The sequence below is a fragment of the Drosophila simulans genome, chromosome X (genome assembly GCF_016746395.2).
Source record: "Drosophila simulans strain w501 chromosome X, Prin_Dsim_3.1, whole genome shotgun sequence".
Lineage (NCBI taxonomy): Eukaryota > Metazoa > Arthropoda > Insecta > Diptera > Drosophilidae > Drosophila > Drosophila simulans.
In genome coordinates, this window is record NC_052525.2 from 1,185,048 (window position 1) to 1,201,717 (window position 16,670).

General features: G+C 51.4%; 6 protein-coding genes across 10 annotated transcripts; 4 read left to right on the forward strand and 2 right to left on the reverse strand.

Moving 5' to 3' along the window:
- The first annotated feature begins 283 nt into the window (after positions 1-283).
- LOC6724856 (pre-rRNA-processing protein esf1) lies at positions 284-2,663 on the forward strand. Its single transcript, XM_002105859.4, has one exon. It carries the CDS (start codon positions 284-286, stop codon positions 2,597-2,599), a length of 2,316 nt encoding a protein of 771 aa, XP_002105895.2. The 3' UTR covers positions 2,600-2,663.
- Positions 2,664-2,742: 79 nt separating this feature from the next.
- On the reverse strand, positions 2,743-3,983 carry LOC6724857 (CBL-interacting protein kinase 25). Its single transcript, XM_002105860.4, has one exon. The coding sequence runs from the start codon at positions 3,720-3,722 to the stop codon at positions 2,847-2,849; it is 876 nt and encodes a 291-aa protein (XP_002105896.1). The 5' UTR covers positions 3,723-3,983; the 3' UTR covers positions 2,743-2,846.
- A 1,302-nt stretch (positions 3,984-5,285) lies between these two features.
- On the forward strand, positions 5,286-6,224 carry LOC6724858 (histidine-rich glycoprotein). Its single transcript, XM_002105861.4, has 2 exons — positions 5,286-5,417; positions 5,657-6,224. The coding sequence occupies exons 1-2, from the start codon at positions 5,403-5,405 to the stop codon at positions 6,095-6,097; spliced, it is 456 nt and encodes a 151-aa protein (XP_002105897.1). The 5' UTR covers positions 5,286-5,402; the 3' UTR covers positions 6,098-6,224.
- Positions 6,225-6,507: 283 nt separating this feature from the next.
- LOC6724859 (sex-lethal homolog) lies at positions 6,508-10,899 on the forward strand. Of its 5 annotated transcripts, none has more exons than XM_016173287.3 (6): positions 6,508-6,664; positions 7,224-7,363; positions 7,436-7,759; positions 7,898-8,005; positions 8,070-8,251; positions 8,445-9,234. In XM_016173287.3, exons 2-6 carry the CDS (start codon positions 7,301-7,303, stop codon positions 9,094-9,096), a joined length of 1,329 nt encoding a protein of 442 aa, XP_016037651.1. In that variant the 5' UTR covers positions 6,508-6,664; positions 7,224-7,300; the 3' UTR covers positions 9,097-9,234. The 5 variants fall into 5 exon arrangements, with proteins under 5 accessions (XP_016037651.1, XP_016037650.1, XP_016037649.1 ...); XM_016173286.3 differs by having other exon boundaries at positions 6,660-6,801; XM_016173285.3 differs by lacking the exon at positions 6,508-6,664 and having other exon boundaries at positions 8,445-9,028; positions 9,139-10,899.
- A 576-nt stretch (positions 10,900-11,475) lies between these two features.
- LOC6724860 (5'-AMP-activated protein kinase catalytic subunit alpha-2) lies at positions 11,476-14,890 on the forward strand. The gene is made up of 3 exons (XM_016173289.3): positions 11,476-11,725; positions 11,832-12,157; positions 12,642-14,890. Exons 2-3 carry the CDS (start codon positions 11,879-11,881, stop codon positions 14,109-14,111), a joined length of 1,749 nt encoding a protein of 582 aa, XP_016037653.1. The 5' UTR covers positions 11,476-11,725; positions 11,832-11,878; the 3' UTR covers positions 14,112-14,890.
- Positions 14,891-14,912: 22 nt separating this feature from the next.
- On the reverse strand, positions 14,913-16,580 carry LOC6724861 (thioredoxin, mitochondrial). The gene is made up of 2 exons (XM_002105864.4): positions 16,199-16,580; positions 14,913-15,402 (listed from the first exon to the last, which is right to left on the reverse strand). The coding sequence occupies exons 1-2, from the start codon at positions 16,379-16,381 to the stop codon at positions 15,106-15,108; spliced, it is 480 nt and encodes a 159-aa protein (XP_002105900.1). The 5' UTR covers positions 16,382-16,580; the 3' UTR covers positions 14,913-15,105.
- Positions 16,581-16,670: the final 90 nt, after the last annotated feature.

Sequence of the window (16,670 nt, forward strand, 5' to 3'; positions counted from 1 at the left end):
CTGGCGACCGGAGCGGGAAACGGCGGGCATCGTCTTGGTCGCACTTGAGTAACTGTAACCACACTCAGTAAACGCTCAAAAAGCTAAATAAAAACACTTGCTTATGGGTAAACTACAAGAAGTCGTCATCGATGACTTTTCGGTGGGCGATATGCGTTAGACGATAGGCGGCGGCCTATCTGTTTCTAAGTTCTATCGCTACCATCCGATATCGATAACCAAACCGGCGTGACGCGCCGCACGTGCTTACGTTTTGTTTGTATTTCACTGAGCTCCTAAAGAAATGGGCAAGAAGAAGGACAAGTCCGGGAAGCTGGACAAGCAGGCGACGAAGAAGGAGGCACCCAGCTCGTCGCAGGCCAACATGGGGAAACCAGCTGGAGCCAACGATTCGGAGAACGGAATCTGGAAGGATTCTCGGTTTCAGCACCTGCTGACCGATCCCCGATTTCGCGGCGTTCCGAAGGTGCAAAGAAAGGTCATGATCGACAAGCGTTTCCAGGGCATGTTCACGGACGACAAGTTCAAGGTGAAGTACACCGTGGACAAGTACGGCCGCCCGGTCAACAAGAGCAACGCCGAGGACCTCAGAAAGTTCTACGAACTGGACGAGAACGAGAGCAGCAGCGACGAGGAGCCTGCCAAAAAGGAATCTGATCTTGACTTCGAGGCGGAGGCGGAGCAACAGGAGCGGCGCGCCGAGGAGCGAGCCATAGCCAACTTGGAAAAGGAGGAGGGCAACGATGCGCTGGAAAGCGATAGTTCCGAGGTGTCACAGAGTCTTCGTCAGCGCCTGACCAACCCAGAGATAGACTACGCCCGCGGAGAAGGACGCCTGTATACCGATTCCTCCTCCGACGAGGACAGCGATGATGAAGACGAGGGTCCAGAGCTGCAGATAGACCACGTGTGGGGCGAGCTGGACAACGATGCCGAGCACACCGAGGAGAGCACACGCCGCCTGGCTGTTTGCAACATGGACTGGGACCGCATCCGGGCCGAGGATCTAATGGTCATGCTCAGCTCCTTCCTGCCGCCCGGCGGTAGCATTCTTAGCGTCAAGATATACCCCTCAGAGTTCGGGAAGGCACGCATGGCCGAGGAGGAAGTGCACGGCCCAAAGGAACTGGTGGAGCGTGTGGAGCCAGAAGACGACTCCGATGAGGAGCTCGTACGACAGCAGGACAGCGATGCCGAAGAGGGAGAGGACTACCACATGGAGAAGCTGCGTCAATACCAGCTAAACCGACTGCGCTACTACTACGCTGTTGTCGAGTGCGACAGCGTAGACACGGCCGACAAGGTATATAAGGAGTGCGATGGTATCGAGTACGAGAGCTCCGCCACGCGCGTGGACTTGCGCTTCATCCCGGACGACACCTCGTTCGAGGAGGACACGCCGTCGGACGAATGCTTCGAGCTGCCGGATGCCAGCAGCTATAAGCCGCGCCAGTTCACCACCACGGCGTTGCAGCAGGCCAAGGTGGATCTAACCTGGGACGAGACGGCGCTGGACCGTCGTGAGCTGGGCGACAAGCTCTCCAGTGGACAGGTTGACAAGCTCACGGACAAGGAGCTGCGCCAGATAGTAGCGTACAGTAGTGAGGAAGAGGATTCTGAGGCGGAGGAATCCCCGGCGGAGGAGGCAGCTCAAAAGGCGCTTTCTGAGGACCCACAGAAGAGCAAGCCCAAAAAGACTTCTAAGCAGGAACGCATTGCCACCTACAAAAACTTGCTGGCCGACATCCTGGAGCAGGAAAAGCAGGAGAAGGAGCAAAAGTACGAAATGGAAATGACCTGGAACGTGGAGCCACAGCACGAAGAGGCACGGCCGGAGCAGCAAGCCCAGGCCGAGCTCACGCCCATCGAGAAGGTGATCCAAAAACGCAGCGAGAAGAACAGGCAGCGCAAGGAACAGCGCCGCCAGCGGCAGATCGAAGCCAGGGGAGGAGATGCCGGTGAGGACAGCGATGAGTCCATGGTGCCCGATGGCATCGACTTGAATGACGCCTACTTCGCCGAGGAGTTCGCCAATGGAGATTACGCTCCCCCCAAGACGAAGCAGGACAAGAAGAAAAAGAAAAAGAAGGGAAAGGATGATGGAGAGGAGGACGTCGAAGCGAAGCAGCAAGAGAAGGAGCTTGAGCTACTGCTGGACGATGGCGACGGGCGCGACGAGAAGCAGCACTTCAGCCTGACAAAAATCCTCAAGAAGCAGGAGCAAGAAGCGAACGGTTCAAAGCGAAAGCGTCGTCAGAAGTTGAAGAAATCGAAAAATCAGCCGCAGAATGCGGAAAAGCGGGACGACGACTTCCAGGTGAACCTGAATGATAACCGCTTCAAGGCCGTCTACAAGTCGCACGAGTACAACATCGATCCCACCCACTCCCATTACAAGCCCACCAAGGGCATGCAGCAGATCATTGGCGAGAAGTTAAAGCGCAGAAAGGAGCAGGCGGAGGGCGGCGCTGCCAACGGCGATGCGGATGGGGATGAACAGGTAGCCCCCAAGCGGAGTAAGCAGCAGCTGGAGCAGAACGCCCTGGTCAAGAGTCTGAAGCGTAAGATCCAGATGCAGCAGCAGGGCCAGAAGCTTTAGAGGATTACTGTTACTGTACAATAGTTGAACTAGTGTAAATTAAAGACTACGTTAATGACATTGAGCGAGACTGTTTTGGAATATACATTATATACTGTTTATAGCTGGCAGATCCCCTGGCAAAAGCACAAGCGCACACAAAGCACAGTCCACATCTTAATTTATTGCTTAAGCTAGCCTAGTTCTAAAGTACAATGAAATATTTGTTGAGGTCTCCCCGTGCAAGTGAGCGGACCATTGGCTTTCGTTAGTAGCTGTAGCCGAAGTATTGCTTGTAAAGGGTCACAGTCATGCCAGCGTCGAGGTGAAAGATGTCCGGCAGGCAGATGCGGCGCTCCTGCTCGTAGACGACCATCAGCTCGCAAACTTGCGCCCACACGGGATCGTAGAGACGCCGGATGAGCTGGCAGTCGAGCCGGGGGCGGACCAGCGCCTGGACTACGGTGTGCAGTAGGGCAGGGGTGGCGTTCTTGTCGAGAAACGCGGCGAATGGGCTGCGTCCGAGGCACAGCTCGTAGAGGACTAGCCCCAGCGACCACACGTCTGACTTGAAGTCCACCTTGCCCTGGCTGGACATCGCCTCAGGGGCCATGTACATGGGCGTGCCCATCCCCGCCTGCAGTTGAGTGCTGGGCGCATGGACGTTCGCGATCCCGAAGTCGGCGATCTTGACGCGGTCGTTGGCGTCGAGGAGCATGTTCTCGGGCTTGATGTCTCGGTGGATGACGCAGCGGATGTGCAGGTACTCGAGTCCCACTACCATGTCGCGAAAGTAGCGCATCAGCCGGTCCTGATTGACTCCCCCGGTGCCCGACGGCAGCTGCTGGATGACATCCCTCAAGGTGCCGTTAGGCACGTACTCCATCACGATGTTCACAGTGCCCGCGTGGCTAAAAGAGCGCAGGAACTCGACGATGTGCGGGTGGCGCAGCTGCGAGATTATGTACACCTCCTCCTTGATCAGTCCCAGCTCTGTCTTCGGATTCCGGACGATGATCCGCTTCACGCACACCTTTCTCTCCGGCTGCCCACGCACCTCGATCTGGTGGCAGAGGAAGACCCGGCCAAAGGTGCCCTGGCCCAGCACCCTTACCGCACGCAGCTTCGAGTCACCCAGTTCCATCTCGAGTGCGCAGAGTTCCGAAAGCGTAATCCGCGATCCCGCCTTTATGTACAGTTAGCCAGCACAAGCGCAAGCGCGCCATCTATCGATTGCTTTGAAACAAGAGATGCACAGTTTCATCGGAAAAAGCCGAAAACTCGGAACTTTGGAATCCCCATATGAAAATGGCTAATCTGGCCAGCAGCAACAGTGCTCAATGTAAGTAATTAGTAGAGTCTGGTTAATAACCCAAACTAACCCATTGTGAACTAACCCCATTCGAAAAGTCCATCCCTGTGAAACTTATTAACATATTATCCTAAATTAAAAATGATATATTAAGCGGGGTGCTCGGTTCTTGGCAATAGGATCTAAGCATAGGGGAATGATGGGGGACTAGGAAACAAGCCTTTTACTGGATTCCCGAACCAGTTGGTGCTATTCCTTTGATTTTCACTTCGCAGACTTTGTAAGCGGCGCTTCCTGTCAATTTAAGGAGTTATATAAGGAGATTTATCGCCAGATTGATAATTAAAACTGCTCGACATGTCGGGTGCATGTTGGACATGGACTCCGCAGACTGTAGACTGGCGGCGTGGTGGCGGTTTGGCTGTTATGCAAATCGTGCGACTGGGAAAGCAGTTTACTTTTACTTTTCAAATCGATTATATGTGCACACAGCCGCCATTTCGTGCCCGCCCAGAGCACACTAACCCACTAAATCGCTCCAAGTGGTATTTTGGCATTCGGAACGAAATGGGTTTGGGCTATGCAGCTCGCGAGCTTCCCAAGTGGAGTCGTTAACCCGCCGCCGAAGTCATTATCTAATGGTAATGTGCTGCATTTTAATTGCTCACTTCGTTCGTTTATCGATTGGAGTGGACGCACCTTTCACCCGACACTTGCAGCTTGCAATGGGGATTGCGAAAAGCCCTTCTCTTCATCCATTCATCATTAATCATCAGGGATTGGCCCATGAGTGAACTGTCGCGAGCAATCGGGAAGTTGTCTATCAGTGGTTATCGTTGGTGATAAACTAATAGAATTGCACCGATGATCGATCCAATTAGCCTATAGCTCGTTTTTAATGCCCGATCATTAGTGCTTGTCCTTGGAATTCAGGAGGATCTATCACGTGGGCAAAATTGATTACATTGGGCCTCTCTTCCCGTTTTGTGATTTTTTCTATTTGGCTATCTTTGACCGTCTAATTGCCTTGCACTTGCATCGAATTTTTCAACGTCAACTGGTTTTCCAGCTGGGTGGTTGTTAACCCGTTGATTGACAACGGGTTTCGGTTTCTCCTGCGCAGGAAACTGGCCGCCGCCGCACCAAAGGCCACATGCCGTATACGTAATCCGCTTTAATTGAACCACTATCGCACGCACCTATTTTCCAAATTTTCCAAACAATTGTGGCAGGCAGCGGTCATAAATTACAACAACAGACTGAAGTTCGTTGCCGTGTGTTGCCATTGTTGCTGCTGTTGCACATTTCACATTTCGCTTGCCACAACTCCAGCTACAGGTTGGCCAGCGTTGTTGGGATTGGCCCAAACCGGGTATAAATCGAATCTGGTCCCGAACGCAGAGCCACATTCAGTTCGCCACTGCCAAGAGGAGCACTTCGCGTAACGGTCTACAGTTTCGAATATTTTTTTGATTGTGCCCCAGTGTGTGATTCAAAAGCAACCAGAAAACCATGCTCAAGTTGGCTGTAAGCACCAAAAAACTTTACAAACATAGATTCTTTCAATGGAATGAACGTTTTCAAGCCAATAAGATAGTTTATGAAAAACAAGAACCAAATATTTTTGAATATTTCGGAATGGAAAATGGAATGGAAGTTCTGTTTTTTAACCTCAACCACCTCAATAACAACTTGGAAATATATTTAGCATTCGATTTTTAGTTTAAAATGGAATACCGCATTGACTACATTACCTATTCCTGCAGATTCCCTGCCTGGCCCTTCTTGCCTTGAGTGGAGCTCTGAAGATCCACGACTACCACCAAGGGCACGAGGAGTACGAGCACCACGACCATCATGAGCATCACGAGCCGGAGCACCATGTAAAGTACGAGCCGGAGCACGAGGAGACGGAGCTGCACCACGAAGTGGACCACAAGCACGCCACCTCGCACCAGAGCGTCAAGTTCCACCACTACCATGCCGTGCCCGTCTACATCAAGAAGGAGGACCAGCACCTGGTGAAGAAACCCATCGAGATCGGCGGCACCAAGCAGAAGCTGAAGATCCTGCACCCAAAGAGTGAGCACAACCACAACCACGGACTGGTGCTCGAAAACCACAGCGAGTCGCACCACGAGCACGGCCACTATGAGGAGCCGGTACACCACTCGGAGCACTACGAGCACTACTCCCACCACGAGTAGGACTTGGACTACCCGAATCGAAAAGGCCAAAAGGAGCTGTGGGGATTTCGTTAGCGTTTAAGGATTTGCTACGTTAATTTTCTTGTGTTAATAAAGCGTTGACCTAGAGTTTAGAGTACCACCCAAATCAAGAGATATTTTATTGCTTTAACTTTTTTCACAGTGTATTTAACTGCTCAGGTGAATTTCGATAACGATGTACCGATAGTTGAACGTGCGATGAATTCAGTACGACCGCTTGTGGTATTTCTGTGTTCTGGTATATTTTTAAGTTCAGCCCTGGCGAAAAATTGTTTTTGGTATAACAGCTATAAGTGCTGAATAAATTCACTAATAATTTTAACAATGACAATTACATAGAAAATAGTTTCAAACACTTGATGCCTTCCAGAGGCGGACGGTATGAGTTATCGAACTATCAAAGAACTGCTGGCCCCCGATAGGTTCCGATACAAATTGCCCCGCTATCGAAGAAGAATTGACTTCGATTGTATATCGTTTGGAAACGCAAGAAGTGCACAGAACTCGCTGTTTTCCGGTGCAGTTAGTGAAGAAGTTTGCTAAAAAGTGAGTATTTTGCACCTGCAGAGTATTTCGTGGCCGCCGCTGGCTGTTTCCCGTGGACTCCGTGCTGCCCACGCTTTTTCGTGTTGCTTTTTTCGGCTGCAGGGCCCCAAGCCAACGAACACGGACGCATCGAATCCGTGAGTATGTGTGCGTGCGTGTATGGGCGAGTGCGCGAGTGTTGGTAGTTACTTTTCCAGCAGCTTTTTCCAAGTATTGCGGGCAGCGCCGGAGTTGCTATTGAGACTCCCTGGTACGGATCCCTGAATAGACCAGGGCCGGGCAGTGGCAGGCTGCCGAGTGCAACCGCATTCCAGCAAATTTGGCGCCTTCCCTCCGTCTCCTCCCCCTTGACTCGGCTGCCGAGATGTACACACACATATTCGGATTCTGATTTTGCCGAGAGTGCAGTTCCGGAGTCGCGAGTCCTGAGCTGCGCTCAATCTGCATCCTGCAGCCGCGCAACAAGGAGCACCGCTCGTCCCTACTGCGACTCCCAAACGGAATCCCTCCTGAGCTTCTTGGCGAGCTAATTGATTTGCACTCTCTTGTATCGTTGCAGCTCGTTGTACCAACTGCGACGCAAACAAGCAAGAAACCCAGACAAACAGGAGCTATCAAAGCTTGACACAGAAGGTCATGTCCAACGCGGATAAGATGCAGGACCAGGAGCACGACGACGAGCAGTCCTCCGACGTAGAGGTGAGTTTTTGGATTCGGTTAGTGAGCCGACGAATCTGTTTTCACGCGTCTATTCCCGACTATTCGCTGCAGGGATCCGGCGATAATGTGGGCCGTGATGACGGCACCGACGATGACGACGACAGCAACGGCAACATGCAGCAGGAGAATGGAGATGGTGACAACGGTGGTGACGGCCAGGAGCACTCTGGCGACGAGGAGCAACACCACGGCCAGGACAACGAGGGCAACGATAACTCCGCAGGCCAGCAGCAACAAATGCAGCAAGTGGACCGCACCAGCGCCACCAATCTGATCATCAATTACTTGCCGCAGGACATGACCGACCGCGAGCTGTACAACCTCTTCAGCGGCTGCGGGCCCATCAACACCTGCAAGATAATGCGCGACTTCAAGGTAAGTTCGGTTGTGGGCGCCTGAGTGCCCAGAATACCTGGTGAACTGCACGTAACAGGTGCCATCCCTGTCGCACGTTGCATACACACGAATGCAGCTTACACTCCCCTCTGCTTTGTATGCCCGCCAACGGAACAGACCGGATATAGCTTCGGCTACGGCTTCGTGGACTACAAAACGGAGTCGGACTCGGAGGACGCCATCCAGAAGCTTAATGGCTTTTATGTGCGCAACAAGCGATTAAAGGTGCGTTATAAGCCCCCGGAATTCCCATGACCCCGTTGTGACTCTTCTTTTTCGTCTCCCTCAGGTGTCGTATGCTCGACCGGGTGGGCAGTCCATTAAGGATACGAATTTGTACGTCATCAACCTGTCGCGAAACATCAACGACGACATGCTCGACCGCATCTTCTCGCCCTATGGCCTGATTGTTCAGCGAAACATCCTGCGGGACAAACTCACTGGACGACCGCGGGGCGTTGCTTTTGTGCGGTGAGTACGGAGTGCGATCTGCGTGAGCAGCATCCACGATTCGAAATTAGGTCATTAGCTCAATTCCCGTCCAGTGTGCCCCACTTAATTGTATGCTCACAGAAATCCACGTCCAAATTCATTATGAGTTTGACTGATGGCTGAACTACACTTACTTTGATTTCCCATTTGAAACCCGCTTTCTTGCTTGCAGTTACAATAAGCGCGAGGAAGCTCAAGAGGCGATCAAGGCGCTTAACAACACGGTGCCGGAGGGCGGATCCCAGCCAATCTGGGTGCGACTCGCCGAAGAACATGGCAAGGCCAAGGCGGCCCAGTTTATGGCCCAGATCGGAGGTGGCAATGGTGGCGGAGGCGGTGGTCCGCCGCACATGGGTCCAGGTGGACCGATGCACCCACCTCATCACCACAATAATCACCATCACAACAACCACCACAATCCGCATATGCCGCCGCATCATCATCAGCCACAGCATCCACACCAGCATCCGCAGCACCATCCGCAGCTGCACCACATGCAGCACCACCATCCCAACAACCACAACAACAATCACCCCAACAACCACCATCATAACAACAACAACAACCACCACAACATGGGCGGCCCGCATCCGCACCACATGCAGCAAATGCACCCGATGGGCATGAACATGGGCATGGGCGTGAACATGGGAATGGGCATGGGCATGGGCATGCCCATTCACGGAGGCGGCGGTGGTGGTGGTGGCGGCGGCGGTGGAGGCGGTGGTGGTAACTTCCACCACATGGCGCACAGAGGTAGATCAAATAGAACAACACGATCTCAAAAACCGCATCCATATAATCATGCACAGAAATTTATTTAAACGCCATTAATTTCTTTACACGATATTAGCTGCATCTCACAGGTGAAGTGTTCATGCTGCCATTGCCGATTTGCAGCCGATTCCCCAGCCAGCCGCATCCCGTAGGCAATGGCATTTGCCACAGCCCCAACAAGAACAGCAGATTCCGTTTAGGCCGCCGCCCGCAAGCCTCCAGAATAACCATCAGATATATTGCGCATTTGGTGGCAGATCCCGCTTCCACTCCGACTACCTAGTGCCGCTCTACATCCCGGCCGCCGCCCATCCATCAGTCGTTTCCTTCTCCTCCCCAGCTGCGTCACTTTCGGCCTACCCCGCTGTTTTGGCCGTGTATGTTCCGGTGTATGCCACGGTTCCGGTCTCTGTTCCTGTAGCTATGGAAAGAGCCAGTCCACAAGCTTAAAGTGATTGCAGACGGAGGCGGCGGAAAGTTTACGGCGGTGGCCACATGGTGGTAGCGAGTAGAATTAGATCGAGTGCAATCGGAGGAGGGAAGAGGAGATATTACCCAGAAGCGCTATCCAATAGTAGCCAACTCTCTCGCTCTCTATGTGAATGTATGTATCTTGCTATCCATATATGTATATCCATATCAGAGAGCCAGGATTGGTTGAGACCATACGATATAACCCGAAACCATACTGGCCAGGAATAGCAAATCCAAGCATTGGCAGCAAGAGGCAAAGCAAAGGTGCACGGCAGACATAAGCAGTACCACAAGAACACTATCACAGAATTAAGCAGAGCAAATTGAAGATGCATAGCGTGTATAAAGATGTAGGAAATAATGTTCCAAAGTTAACCAGCCCACACAATCCCCAACAACACACACACATACACATAAAAACGGTCGGAGTCGAATCCTTGATCGAACCACATAAGAAAAAATTCCAATGAGTTTGTATGAGGAACAAACAAAGCCCCAAACGCAAACCATCAGCCACTCAAGACGAGACGAGAACGCAACCAAAACTCAAAGATAACTTCCTGCACTCATCTCCAATTCACGAAACAAACTTCGCACTTGGTGGATTGCGAATTGTAAATGAATTGAGTAACTGCACGGATACAAAGCCCCAAGGTGTGGCGACTATTCCGGCCGGATACTGTGAGACGGACGGTACAGACACGGATATATAGAGAGACGGACCTTTTGACAACGGACAGAAGACGCTTCTTCTTCTTCTAGACGGTTAATTTGTAGACTTATAAGGAACGTCGACAGCGAGGGTTCGTTCGCGTCACTTGCTTTTTACTACATTATAAATAAATTATTGATGTACTACCAACAAACCAAGAACAAGAACACCACACTATACAAACACCTATATATTAGATAATATATATGAATGATGTATAAACACCCGAACTTCGGGTAAACTTCCAACAAAAACCCGACAAGAAGATGGCTGAATATGAAATAAACTTGAAATTTTCCAACCAGCATACCCGTGGGACCCAGAGGTCCGAAATTTTTTTTTTAGTATTGATAATCTCTAAACGTAAATCCTAGTCTCGTAGCAATATCATAGTTAAGGTGACTTTTTTTTTCTGAATAAACTTAACGCGCGAAAGAAATACATGTATTTAAACCTTAAATCCTAAAGTTTATAATAAACGAACACAAATTGAATTCTGAGTCTGCGAGCGAGATGGTGCGATGCAGCCTCAGCGAAAGAGAGCGAGAGAGATGATACAGATTTGAGGTACAGTCAGCACAGTACAGTGCGGATCAGAGCTTAAGTTGACGATATTGTTGTAAATTGATGTTAGGCTAAGCAAATAAATAGTTAAAATGTTCAATTTTCGCTTAGCTGAATCCTAATCGTCGTAATAACGTATTTACACGAAGATTACATACTAGTCCTTAAGCGGTTCTATTCGACAGGTGAAAACAAGAAGCTGTGGCAGCCTTTTACTACAAAAACTTAAAAGAAAAATACAAAGCTGGACATATACACGCATATTTGTGAACAAACTGAATTTTACCATACATCTTTGAGAATTTTAGGGCAGTATTCTTGATAATCTATATTGAATGTTGATCTACACTTAACGTTGCACAAAAGAGGTATCTTTCTGACCTTCTATGCGCGTGGAGTGGATCCAAAAATCAACTTGGTGTAATAAATGTGTATTTAAATCACAAAACGGGCATCTTTTCCCTTTCAATTGGACATCAGTTAGTTTCGACAAGGCACACCTAGTTTTTTTGCGAGCTCAACTATTTCAAATGTGGTTTACTTTAGCCATTAATGTTGCTATTTATAGATTCAGCAGAAGCAAGAAGGTTTTAAATTGCGCGCCTCTGCGGAACCACCTGGCATCACTGGCCGCCACTTATCGATAGCTACTGGAAGGCGAGAGTGAGAGAATGAGAGGGCGCGAATCAGCTGCTGGAACGAGTGTTGTTGGAAGGCAGTGTTGTTGGAAGTGGCAGCGCCTTCCAATGTCAATTAAATAAGCAAAACGCGAAGAAAAGCCAAGCGAAAAGGAGAGTCTCGTTGCCGCGCTCGAATAAAATCCAGGAAATCAGTATCAATTCAACCGCCCTTGGCACATCCACAACCACTTTGACATCCGAATCCATATCCGGGCGAGGTGGCACGGCTGGCAGGAAGAACGTAACGTGAGTGGATGCTCTGTTCTATTCTATTCTGTTGATTCAGCGGAGTACACTACGCAATAACCGATAACGACCTTACCACCGCTCCCCTCCCCGCGCCTCTCCGCAGCGGAGCAGTGGAGCACCCCCAGTCCAACCAGGAGCTACCTGCTCGAGATGCCCCAGATGAGGGCTGCGGCCGCTGAGGCGGTGGCCGCCGGCAGCGCCAATGGCCAGCCGCTAGTCAAGATCGGGCACTACCTACTGGGCGCCACCCTGGGCACGGGCACCTTCGGCAAGGTGAAGATCGGCGAGCACCAGATCACACGCGTCAAGGTGGCCGTCAAGATACTCAATCGGCAGAAGATCAAGAGCCTGGATGTCGTGGGCAAGATCCGGCGTGAAATCCAAAACCTAAAGCTCTTCCGCCATCCGCACATCATCAAGCTGTACCAGGTGAGTTCATGGCTCCAAGCCTATACATGTTTCCAGGAAACTGGGTTACTGGTTTCCTTTTCGAATTACGCTGGCCAGCTACTAATAACAATCAAGCCGAAGTTTCATAAGCAAAAAGGCAGGAGATGCCCAAAGGGGAAAATAGCTTTTCCATTACAATATTTTAGAGGTTTGTTTATCGTTCATGCCGAGTCAGCCGAATTTGGTTGCGGAAGGCAAATGCATACCTAGAAACGACCGGGCCACTGGCCAGACAATCGCAACAAACATACAAGCCCAACTTAAATGAGCATAAAGTTTGGAAAGAACGTCTATAAAAGTAATATGTAGGGGGTCAGCTTTGGTACTAGAAGCACATTTCCCCTGGATTTTCGGATTGGATCAGTTACCAATTAGGTTATGCAGGGTTAAGGGGAACCTAGGGACGACTGCAGTCATCAGCTGATATAAACGTGCTTGCTAACCTTTCCGTAACTCTCCGAAGGTCATATCGACGCCGTCGGACATCTTCATGATCATGGAGTACGTGAGCGGCGGGGAGCTGTTCGACTATATTGTGAAGCACGGCAAGCTGCAGGAGCACCAAGCGCGCCGCTTCTTTCAGCAGATTATTTCTGGCGTGGATTATTGCCACCGGCACATGATCGTGCATCGGGACCTGAAGCCAGAGAACCTGCTGCTCGACCACAACATGCACGTGAAGATCGCCGACTTCGGGCTCTCGAACATGATGCTGGACGGCGAGTTCCTGCGCACCTCGTGCGGCTCGCCCAACTACGCTGCCCCCGAGGTGATTTCCGGCAAGCTTTACGCCGGGCCAGAGGTGGACATCTGGTCGTGCGGCGTCATCCTGTACGCCCTGCTGTGCGGGACGCTGCCCTTTGACGATGAGCACGTGCCCACGCTGTTCCGCAAGATCAAGTCGGGCATTTTCCCCATTCCCGAGTACCTCAACAAACAAGTGGTCAATCTGGTGTGCCAGATGCTGCAAGTGGACCCGCTCAAGCGGGCCAACATCGAGGAGATCAAGAAGCACGAGTGGTTCCAAAAGGACCTCCCGGCCTACCTCTTCCCCTCGTCCATCGAGCAGGACTCCAATGTGATCGACACCTACGCTGTGGCAGAGGTCTGCACCAAGTTCGGCGTCAAGGAGACCGAGGTGCACAACTCGCTGCTCAGCGGCGATCCGCACGATCAGCTGGCCATCGCTTACCATCTGATCATCGACAACAAACGCTTCGCCGACGACGCGGCCAACCAAATAAACGAGATCAACAACTTCTTTGTGGCCGGCTCTCCACCACCGCCGCCGCCTCCGCCCGTTCCCCAATCATCGATGGACCACCAAGCCCCTCTGGCCACCGTGACCGTGGGCGGAGGCACCTCAGCCAGCTCGGGCACCGCCACACCAGTGCCACCAGTGGCTGGAGGCACGCCTAGCAGCACCATCCCCATTCGACCGCATCCGGAGCGGATTGCGCCGATGCGGGACCGTCAACTGGCCATGTCCGTGCAGACATCTGGCGGCGGAGCCTTCCCGGAGAAAACCGCACGTGGCGGCACTCCCATCAAGCGCGCCAAGTGGCATCTGGGCATCCGGTCGCAGAGCAAGCCCAACGACATAATGCTCGAGGTATACCGAGCGATGAAGGCACTCAGCTACGAGTGGAAGATCATTAATCCATACCACGTTCGAGTGCGCAGGCAGAACGTGAAGACCGGCAAGTTCTCGAAGATGTCACTGCAGCTGTACCAGGTGGACGCCAAGAGCTATCTGCTCGACTTCAAGTCGCTGACCAACGACGAGGTCGAGCAGGGCGACGACGTCATCATGGAGAGCCTTACTCCGCCGCCGCTTAGCGTGTCCGGGGTGATGCCGCTGCAGCCGACCGGGCACCACACCATGGAGTTTTTCGAAATGTGCGCCGCCCTGATCATTCAACTGGCTCGCTGAAGATGAGGTGACCGCCGTCGGCCGCAGCGGACCGGATGGGATCTTCTCGGCTGGCGATCCCCTTTGGACCGCCCTGAGGATTGACCATTGCCCGGAAGACACAGTCCCACAAAGGAAAGCCGGAGTCTGGGCTTAATCACTTGACTAAGTTCTTGCATTCGTCCCAAACCCTGCTAAATTCAATCGGAAACGATTTCGATTCGGAATGCGCCTTTTGTCCGATTTTCGAGCATCCAAATAAAACTAACTCTTTTGCTTCTGCTGCCGTCACGCTAATGTTAAAGAGAGAAACCCAATGTGCAATTATCGGTAGTTGAGAATCGGTAGCAAGAGTTGGGAATAGATTTAAAAAATGGCCTTCTACTGGACGACGAAACAAGAGCTTGGGACTCCGACTCCAGCTTTCCTTTGTGCGGCTGTGTAATCCACATAAAATGTTATTGAACTCGGACTCCGCCAACCGCCGTTGCCGCTATGCTACCGTTACCCGCTTTGCCGTATCGATTTCCGCTTCCGGTTAGTCTAAGTCTGTAGGTTCCGCCCGGTCGGCGGGCTTCGATCCGTTTATGTTCTGTTCTGTTTCTATTTCGATTTATGTTTATAAACAAGTTGAGTTATTATCCAAACCGCATGTGCACGTGGATGTATTTGTATTATGCCTAACGAATTGTAATTGGAACCTCGTCTGGGGAAGTTGTCAGGTAACCAGATGTGGACCAAGTTTTATGTATCTGTATCTGAACCAACCAAACAATAAAGCTATCCATTAATATTCTAAATCGATTGTGGACGAAGTGTGAATTAAAAGTAGCCATAATTAAAGTTAGTTTTATTGCATATTAAGGTATGTTGTGCACATTCTCTCAGCATCGATGATTGCAAATCCTGCCTCGGCATTGGGCTTTATATCGCAGTTCCAGTCTCCTGTTTCGTGTGTAAAATCATAGCATCCCCGATCTAATCCACCTGTGCACCGCATCGCCGCTCCAGCTCACTACTGCTTCTGCTGTTGCTTCCGCTTCAGTTTGTCGATTAGCGTCTCGATGCTGTTGGCGTCCACCAGGCCAATGAACTTGTCCACCACGACGCCGTTCCTGAAGGCCAGCACAGCGGGCACGGCCTTCACCTCGAAGGTCTCGACGAGATCCAGGTTCGTCTCCACATCGATGACCGCCAGGTCGATCTCGTTCGAGTTCTCCAGCAGCTCGAGCATCTTGGGCGTGAGTATCTTGCAGGGGTCGCACCACTCGGCGTGGAAGTTCACGATCACCGGGTTGTCGCTGTTGATCACCTGCGGAACAATGCATTATACATAGGTGGTTAAACATACTTTACAATTGGAGTGCTCTGCTCGGAACTAACGAAACACCTCATTCTCATCCCCATAACGTCACCATAACGTCGAGTATGCCAGATTAAGCCACTTATAGGCATAACGTCATAGCGGAAAAGGGGAGATGGGCCTGCGTCTGCCGGGGTGACTATAGAGATTGATTGGCGGCAGAATACTGCAGTTTTCATATAATAAGTGATTCATACAATTGTAGCCAGTGGCTGCTATATTAGTAGTTTTAAGTAGTTTTTAGTAGTCCGGCTACTCTGAGATTGCTGTGTTTGATCTTCAAATAATGGCGGGATGGTCACTGGGGAGGCTACAAAATGTGCGTGTGTGTGTGACTCACGCTCGTCTTATCTCGCCTAATCCAACTGCAATTGATAACTCGGCCATGGAGCGATATGCTGGAGGGTCTTCTGCAGCTGACTCCCGTTTCTTCGCGGACGAAGCGGCTGGCTGAAAGGGGTTCAAACCGGTATCCAATGTTTTGGGGCTCATTTGCATACACGAGCACAGGCCCAAAACAAAATCGAAAACAGAACCGAGGCGAGTGTGCGCACACATATGTTTGTATCTACGGACGGGTCCACGGCCAAATACGTCATGGGGTGGATCCGTCCCCTTCCCCTGCCCACCCCATGCTCCTCCCAAGTAACCCAAACCCAAGCACGTAGGCCAGCGCACAAGGTCGTCGTTCCCTCCTGCCGTTCCTGGCCATCGCAACCCGTTCCGTTGCATAATCCTGACTCACCTTCTGATCGAACTCGTAGTGGTCCTTGATGACCAGCATTTTGTGGAGGTGCTGCGACTGCGACAGGTACTTCTGGGTGACCCTGGCCGCCTGGGGCGCCATTCTTTGGCCGCTGCTCTTCGCTCCAATGGAGCAACAGGCCGCCAGACGTGGCGCGATTCCCTCGGCGGCGATCTTTAGCATTGCGGATTGCGGGGATTCAGTGCGGGGGCGGATGCGTAACACGGGCACTCTCGCAGCGATTAGATTGCGGGCAGGGTCTCGGGTGTCCGTCCAACTGGTTGTTCCGTACGTGATGCGTATGCGTTTAATGTTTGTTTATAAACTCTGGGCGAGCGCTGCACAACACTAGCCAGTTCTCGGCGTTGCCACCTCGCGGGCACTGAAACCACTTGGAAATCAACTGTTCTTGTATGACAGTTCGGAAGATTCGAATTGTGTTAAAATATTCCGTTAACAAGAGTATTAATTG

What these genes read in the sequence shown, in the direction of transcription:
- LOC6724856 (XM_002105859.4), top strand. Translation starts at nt 284, where the DNA reads ATGGGCAAGAAGAAGGACAAGTCCGGGAAGCTGGACAAGCAGGCGACG.
- LOC6724857 (XM_002105860.4), bottom strand. Translation starts at nt 3,722, where the DNA reads ATGGAACTGGGTGACTCGAAGCTGCGTGCGGTAAGGGTGCTGGGCCAG.
- LOC6724861 (XM_002105864.4), bottom strand. Translation starts at nt 16,381, where the DNA reads ATGCTAAAGATCGCCGCCGAGGGAATCGCGCCACGTCTGGCGGCCTGT. An exon ending in ACTACGAGTTCGATCAGAAG is followed by an intron (nt 15,403 to 16,198) that starts GTGAGTCAGGAT and finishes ATTGTTCCGCAG; the next exon opens with GTGATCAACAGCGACAACCC.
- LOC6724860 (XM_016173289.3), top strand. Translation starts at nt 11,879, where the DNA reads ATGCCCCAGATGAGGGCTGCGGCCGCTGAGGCGGTGGCCGCCGGCAGC. An exon ending in ACATCATCAAGCTGTACCAG is followed by an intron (nt 12,158 to 12,641) that starts GTGAGTTCATGG and finishes AACTCTCCGAAG; the next exon opens with GTCATATCGACGCCGTCGGA.
- LOC6724859 (XM_016173285.3), top strand. Translation starts at nt 7,301, where the DNA reads ATGTCCAACGCGGATAAGATGCAGGACCAGGAGCACGACGACGAGCAG. An exon ending in AGCAGTCCTCCGACGTAGAG is followed by an intron (nt 7,364 to 7,435) that starts GTGAGTTTTTGG and finishes TATTCGCTGCAG; the next exon opens with GGATCCGGCGATAATGTGGG. An exon ending in AGATAATGCGCGACTTCAAG is followed by an intron (nt 7,760 to 7,897) that starts GTAAGTTCGGTT and finishes CCAACGGAACAG; the next exon opens with ACCGGATATAGCTTCGGCTA.